At 38.7% G+C, this 7582-nt stretch overlaps 1 protein-coding gene across 1 annotated transcript; it reads right to left on the reverse strand.

Annotated features, from left to right (window-relative positions):
* Positions 1 to 1507: 1507 nt before the first annotated feature.
* On the reverse strand, positions 1508 to 7070 carry uchl1 (ubiquitin carboxyl-terminal esterase L1 (ubiquitin thiolesterase)). The gene is made up of 9 exons (XM_035660790.1): positions 6914 to 7070; positions 6802 to 6813; positions 6255 to 6383; positions 5440 to 5581; positions 5081 to 5166; positions 4421 to 4468; positions 3963 to 4032; positions 3824 to 3882; positions 1508 to 2657 (listed from the first exon to the last, which is right to left on the reverse strand). Exons 1-9 carry the CDS (start codon positions 6944 to 6946, stop codon positions 2574 to 2576), a joined length of 663 nt encoding a protein of 220 aa, XP_035516683.1. The 5' UTR covers positions 6947 to 7070; the 3' UTR covers positions 1508 to 2573.
* Positions 7071 to 7582: the final 512 nt, after the last annotated feature.

Genomic DNA, 7582 nt, shown 5'->3' on the forward strand with positions numbered 1-7582 from the left:
AGAGAGATAGAAAGAGATAGGAGAGAGAGAGAGAAAGAGAAAGAGGAGAGAGATAGAAAGATGGGGGGATTGCAAAAGATGTCTGTTATCCACAGTTCCCTCTGCGTCAGCTGGAAGATGAGATCTGCTTCATGCTACCTGAGCAATATAAAGTCTGCTGGCTTTAAAATGAACTGAGCCAGAAAATGTAAATAAATAAAGTAGAGCTTCAAAGGTTCATTATTCTGTTTGAGTCAATGAAGAATAGTTTGAGGCCTATCAAAGGGACCACGAATAGGAAAATAATCATGATCATTATCTACTTGGTCAATTAACTTATGTTTTTTATGCATCCATTTAAAGACAGTGAGCTTTAATTATTTATAATCATTTATAATTACACATATTTTAAGGTCTAAACTGCGTTTTGAAGCATTCTCCCCAGGACTTTATTACCAGACAGGGACAGCAGGCCGCCACTCTGCTTTGATTATTTAATTAGTTTACTAATGCACCACCATTGCACAATATAAACTGCAGTTTTATTGTAGTCATAAACACAAAGGCCCTGTGTCAAAGGTCAAAATGTGGTTATTTCTCTTGATATTGTGCTCAAATGGTGCATATTCCCAAATATAGTTAGGTTGAATCAAATGACCACAAACTAAACTGACACACGAGCAAAATATAATGAAGCTGCCGTGTTCAAATGTGACCTTTTCGGGAGCTCAAACCTTTAATTTCATCAAATATGTTACTTGATTGAATGAAAGTAAAGCCCTCACTACGACACGACTATACTTTCCTCCCAGAACTCTCTTATATATATTGTTTTCATATCTGGCCTTTCTGTGGATGCCGCTGAGCTACAGAGTACGCTTTCTTTTAAAAACAGAGAGAAAGGTCTGATGAGTTGAGTCACTGGACAACCTATTGACAACTCTTCAGTCGTCCTTACTCCAGTTTCAGACCTTTAAAGCTGGACGGCAGCCCAGACGAGTCAGGATGAGCCCCAAGACGTGAAGGACAGTAACCACTTCATCACCTTAATGTGACCGAAGTATGAATGGGTGTGTGTTTAAATGTAGACTGATGACTGGAGGAAACCAAGAAAAGGATACAGATTAAAAGATTTATGGCTGCATTCTAATAATTATTGATTAATCTGCCAAGTATTTTCTTAATAATGTAATCTATGAAACGTAATAAGAAATAATTAGAGCCTACAATGATGCCTTCAAAGTCCAGTATCCACAGATGTGTAGTTGACTGTTTGAAAAATGACTGAAGCGATTGTCGATTATAATAAATAGTTGCTTATTATGATCAATTAATCATTGCTGATTTAAGCAGGTATATAGGCAGTCAAATAACTAAAACTACATATTAACATATAACATTAATCCAGCTCGTTAACTTCACCTACAGACTTTAAATTCAACATAAAAGAACAAAAATAAATGTATCACATTAAAAAAAAGGCAAGCAGAACTAAACCAATAAAAATAAACACACCAGTAGAGACACACAAGTTTAATGGTTTATTGAATTCCCACAGCTGCATCACCAGTAGAACTACAGCAACATAGTATTTAGAAAGTGCAGGAAGGTAAACAATTGGTGCACAGCCTAGACATACAGTACTATCAGCCTGCACTGCACGACAACAACTCAAAGAGCAGCACTTTAACTTTGATGGTTCCCGATCGTGTTTGGAGCTTTTTGTGTTTTCTGAGTTAAACTTGCACACACTGATCATGTATTTGACTATTTGTGGATTGTTAACTGAAGAGCCATTTTCAAATAAAAGTGCAAACACAACTGAATTGTTTGTTTTTTTAAACATACGTAAACTAGACAAAGAAAATGACTGTAATACATCACTATAATTTTGCACTTTAAATTCAAACCTGTTTCTTTTTTTTCCAGAGAAATGTCAGTGACACCCAAGAACACCACTCAAAAGGTTGCGTGCACGCTCCGAACAATGGTGAAATTATTCCTACGGATACATTTGGGCTGTTCTGAGGAATGTCAGACCCTTATGAACTCAACCACAACTGAAGGCATTCAGAGAAATGGGCAACCTGCTTTATCCTTCCCCCGCTCATTTACTGTCATTATTGGCACAAACGGTATTTAAGCATCAGTCTTGAGTTTGAAAACTGATGCAGTAATGATTACACACAAAAAAAAATATATAAATAGTAGCAAAAAAGACAAATACAGACATGCACACAAAAGCGGTGGTGAGATCGGACCTCATGTTTTACAATTTTCACTGCTGAATGATAGCTCACATAAAAAAAAAAAAGGTTTGGACAAGCTTGTATCAGTTATTTAAAGCAGAAACATGTTTGGATGGTGTGTTTGTGTGTACATGTGCTAAAGAAAGCTTTGTTCATGAGATGAAAGTACAACGTGTGGAAACAAGATGTGCTTTATAGTGCATAGTGTCTGCAGATGTATGTGTTGTCCACAGGTCGTGATGAGGGGGGGGGGGGGGGGGGGGGGGCTGCTGCTGATTGTGTTTGCCATGTGAACACTTTAGGACATTTTGGTTTACAATTCGGTGGCGTTGTCCCATCGAATATCTAACTGTGACAAAGAGCCACGGAGGAGAAACGGACCTCGCCTTGCTCTCTTTCCATGAATCCACGGCACACTTTGGCTGCGTCCTGGGCGAGTGTGGAAAGGACAAAAAAAAAAAGCAGGTGTTTACTCTCTGGTAAAATGTCACTCAAGTTTCATTCATTATTTTTGCTCCATTGTACATAAACTAGAAATACTGAATACTGAACTTTTTAACTACACTACACCTCTGAGATCTGATGTTACTTAGCACCAAGAAAAAAACAAAGATGCAAGTTGTTGTTGTTGTTGTTTTTTTAAGTACAATTTTACTGCTACTATTTTTATACTCCAAGTATGACCGGGCAATATCACTAAAATATTAATACTGTAATATGAGGCTTAATGTTATAAAATGTAGTTGTTCCTGATAGTTCAAATGAATGATTACTATAACATTACGCATTCAGTGATCATATAAAAATGTATACAAAGTAGCACCATTTAATTTAACTGATATAAAGATAGTGGTGTTTAGTTTGAGGTACAATAATGAATAATTGATTATATGATACATGTCCTATTATTGCCCACTGAAGTAGAAATGTGATTGCAGGTCTTCATCTGCAGTATTAATCTACGTCGGGTTCTCTACTTCTGAGGATTTAAGTAGTCCTTCTTCCTTTAAATGAGATCCAATAAATCATTTAGATTTAGTGTTGCTATTTTATCACTAATGCATGTAGGGCCCTCTTGTGGTAGTTTGACGTGACAATCTAAAAAGGCTCTAGACATTACAGTCAATGACTTTGGGACTAAAGGTAATTTTTCCAGTTGTATCAGTCATATTTATGATGCTTTTCCTAAACAGCTTTGTTATTTATCTAATATTCAATAAACAGACCTAACTTTGAGGTTTGAGGAGTGGTAGTACTGAAACATAACTGGCAGCCAAAAACACGGCTTAAATTCAAACTATCCTCACATTAAGAGTTTTGTAGACGTTGATATTACATTTTCATTCATATCTCAAAGTTTACTTGTCTTCTTTACAGTCCCCTCGGTTTAATGAACACTATTGGATGTCTGCGAGTGCATTAGCCTGATTTATTGATTGAAGCAAGACACTTGGCAGGAACGGCCACTCCCTAATTCCAGTTTAATACCATGACTCATCACAGACATGTGCATAAAGGAAGCTGGCTCACAATTATATTTCAACAGATCCAGAAATAACACAAAGTGTTGAAGAATTTACCATAATTTCACCTACCGTTATGAAGGACCCATCTTTGGTAGGTCCATGCTTCACTGGTCCATTCATTCTCCCATCTTTAAGACAAATCAGATCGTTAGAAATCCACAACGTGAAAACACATACAGGAATCTACATAATGAGGTGACGAGCTTACCGAATTCATACAGTTGTCCGTTTACATTGACAAAGGCAATAAAGTGGAAGTTGACCTTGTCGGCTTCTGGCTGTGAAAGTTGAGATACTAAGAATTAATATTAAGAGTTAAAGTACACACCTCTTTCAGACAGACAGTGACCGCCATCCTCAGTGATCCTCCTCTCAACCAGGGTCGTTATTTCAATGACACCGATGTTTAAACATCATTTAACTGATCCCCCGGTTATCATGAGAGAGGAGGAACATGGATAAGGACAGAGAGGTGAAAGTGAAACATTAACTTGTATCCAGTAATTCAATTTAATTCTCAGGTTTATCAGTTAAACGTATGAAGATGCACTGCAGACTCGAGTCTCTTAGGTTGAACACACATTGGGTAAACATGCTTCTTATGCGCATTAAAAGACGTAAAAGATGTTAGCAATTAGTTGTCGATATTGCGGTTAAGCATCTCACCCGACACTGGCCCTGCGATGCAACATCATTGTGAGCATCACGGATTGCCTGGAGAAGACAAAGGGAGAACATGTTGAATACTGAAACTGAAACAGATCCTTCTACAAAACACAAACTAATCACAAGTGTAACTTAGAGGAGAAAGCACAGGCTTCATGTTTTAAAGAGTTACACGTTGTTAAAAGTACATTCTGTAATGACAGTCAAGATTTTTTAAAGCAGTTGTCATTGGACAAATATTTAGCAGTGTCTGGCGCCCTCAAGTGGGTAAAAGAAATACATGTAGGTTACGCAATACTAACAGAAATTCTAGAAATGACAAGCCTCAGGTTATCTCAGTTTTTTTAAATGCACAGTATTTCTTTTATTAGTCATTAAATCTGAAGTACAGGTTATTAAATATATCATTTATAGCTAATATTATTATAATATAAAACAGTAACCATATATACAAAAAAAGGGAAAGAAAAATATAAAGAATTATGAAATTATTATGAATAATGAAGCAGATACCTCATCAACTGTCTGATCATTAACGTATCAATAAACCCTCACAGACGCCATAAAAGATACTTAAACCTCCCAATTAATGTAACAGCTTAATCTCCATTCTTTGAAATCCAGTTAACAGAAAAACAACAGCGTGAATGTTTATCTTACCTGGTTCTTCTCCAGATGTTTGGCACGATCATCAGCAGACATGTTTGCAGTGTCATCAAGAAACTTCTTCAGGACAGATCCACTAGCTGAAAGCAGCATCAAGTTAATCAGATATAAAATATTCATTCACATTAAAAGGATCACTAATGATCAATAATGACAATTATAATAATATAATATAATAGCGACTCTTGTTAAATGCACTGAATTCAACAAATACTTTTGAATATTTCACTTTTTTAAAGAAATAAAATGTAAAACTAACCCTTTTTTGTGTTTTTACTGCTGACTCATTGAGACTGACCGACAGAATATTGAGTACGTATTGTTTCGTACCGACTGTACTGCAACCAACTCACCAAATGTCGGCTTGCTTTTGTTGTTGGCCACAGAGTGCAGCAGGGCGATGGTGCCACAGGAATTGCTGGCTGTCTGCTTCAGGAAATAAACCTCAGAGTCGCCTGCAACCTTGTCTGCCTGCTGCTGTCTGAAAGACTCGTGCTGACAGACACACACACACACACACACACACACACACACACGGATTAATGTCACTATTGGAAACGTTAGTCATCAGGTGTGTGGTCTGCCCTCCTTCCAGGTCTCTATGTTTAAGAGGTCATGTCGCTCAGGTTCTACCTATCTGGTGACACCTGAAGCTGCTCAGCGTCTCCCTGGATCCACACTCAAGTTTTAAGTTTTACAATCTGCATTTACGCCATAAAAAAAAAAAACAGTATATACTGTGATTTAAAAAAAAAATCTATATACACAACATCTATTGATTGTCTCTCTGTGGTCTGAGGTTTCTAGGAAATATTTTTGAAGACCAATTGATCATTTGATTAAAAGAAAATAACGGATAATTCAATTAATGGTGAGTTGCAGGCAGGCCTGGATTATTTCAGGGATGTGGTCTGGATCACAGTACAAGACTCTGAGAACGATACCAGTCTGTAGTTTCATGTCTAAGCTTGATCTGCTGTTTCATCTCCTCCTCACCATATTCAACCCATCACATAACACCACAGCTCTTTCTTCCTCTCCATCCATGCCCTCCCTGCACCTCAGTCTCACCCCACCCAGACAGCCTGTCTCACCCCACCCTCGGCCTTCCCCTCCAGGAAGTAGTCTCCACCACCACCACCACTATTATTATTATTATTATTATTACCTGTTGTGTCAGTGGGAAGAGCAGCATCAAGGCACAGCATGGTTTCGGGACGGCGGCGAGCTGCTCATCCTCCAGCCCCACCACATCAACAAAGCGCCAGCTTTCACCCACGCCCAGCGATTTCATGAGCTGGAAACAAAACACGGTGAATTAAAACGGGAACATTTGAGGTTTTCAAGGGGCGACATGTATAAATGACCCCTTCTGGTGGTGTTGACTGATGCTGCGTTGTGTTGGTCCAGTCTGACCACACCCTTAAGCCCAGACACTGGGGACAGCGCTGGGGTTGATGCTGAGGAGATAATCGACTCTCCTGCTTGTTGTCGCAGCTCCTTTTTGACATTTCCAGGCACTTTATTACCTGTAAATGCCACTATAAGATAAAATGCCGGCGCCGTATTTGTCGGCCTGGTGGCGGGTTTTTAAGCGTCGTCTCTGCAACCGGTCTCCTAACTATCTATCTAACTGTAAAAACTTACCTCACAGTTGAATCAAACAGCTAATCAATACGTCGCCATTGCTCACCGTCTAATGTCTGCTAACTCACCATGTTCAGCATCTGAAACGACATGAACACAGACGACAGGTGAGTTTGTTGCCCGGTTTTTGTTTGTTAGTTAAGTGAAAGTTAAGAAGACGGTTATTTTTTTTTCCCCCACCTCGGGGTTGATCTCCATCGGGGTCCACTCCATTTTGGCAAGGTTTTTGGCGTGACTCCGCAGGTTTACTGGTAGCTTGTGTCTCGGTGCTCTGCCGCTTTCTGCCGCTGTCAGCTGGAGGTACCGGAGGAGCGTATCCGCTATTTATGCTGCCGGTCATACCACTTACCGGCAGACAGGGGGGGTGGGCTCAGATCGAGTGACCCGTGGTGTACATATTTAACGGACCTCCTGAGAAATATCACAATGATGTAAACCCCGGATATCACTTGCTGCACGTTTAGGTTCAGCAGTGACACCATAGAAAGAGATATATCATCTTTTTTATAGATAAAGTAAAAGTTAAATCACACCGCTGAATGTGAGATGACTCGGGTCAAATCACGTTCTTTCCAGAAAGAGAAGTGTGACGTAGTAATAATTCCCTATCAACAATGGTCTCTTAACGAGTTTAAAACACCTATTTTATTTCATTTTATTGCTAACTGCAATGTATTTGTTAGTTAGACCAATAACGAGACTTATTTTTCTTGAATTTTGGCCCAAAGGTCTGTTTACTTTATATATACATACATATATATATATATATATATATTCTGTATTTATAACAGTAAATGGAAACTCTATTAGCCCTTTTCTCTTCATTCAATGTGGCTGCATGCACCTGTA

This window comes from Morone saxatilis, unplaced genomic scaffold, assembly GCF_004916995.1.
Source record: "Morone saxatilis isolate NCDOM2014 unplaced genomic scaffold, NCSU_SB_2.0 Contig17, whole genome shotgun sequence".
NCBI lineage: Eukaryota > Metazoa > Chordata > Actinopteri > Moronidae > Morone > Morone saxatilis.

What these genes read in the sequence shown, in the direction of transcription:
- uchl1 (XM_035660790.1), bottom strand. Translation starts at nt 6,946, where the DNA reads ATGGAGTGGACCCCGATGGAGATCAACCCCGAG. An exon ending in CAAAAGCAAGCCGACATTTG is followed by an intron (nt 5,167 to 5,439) that starts GTGAGTTGGTTG and finishes TGCTGCTTTCAG; the next exon opens with CTAGTGGATCTGTCCTGAAG. An exon ending in AACATCTGGAGAAGAACCAG is followed by an intron (nt 4,469 to 5,080) that starts GTAAGATAAACA and finishes TGTCTTCTCCAG; the next exon opens with GCAATCCGTGATGCTCACAA.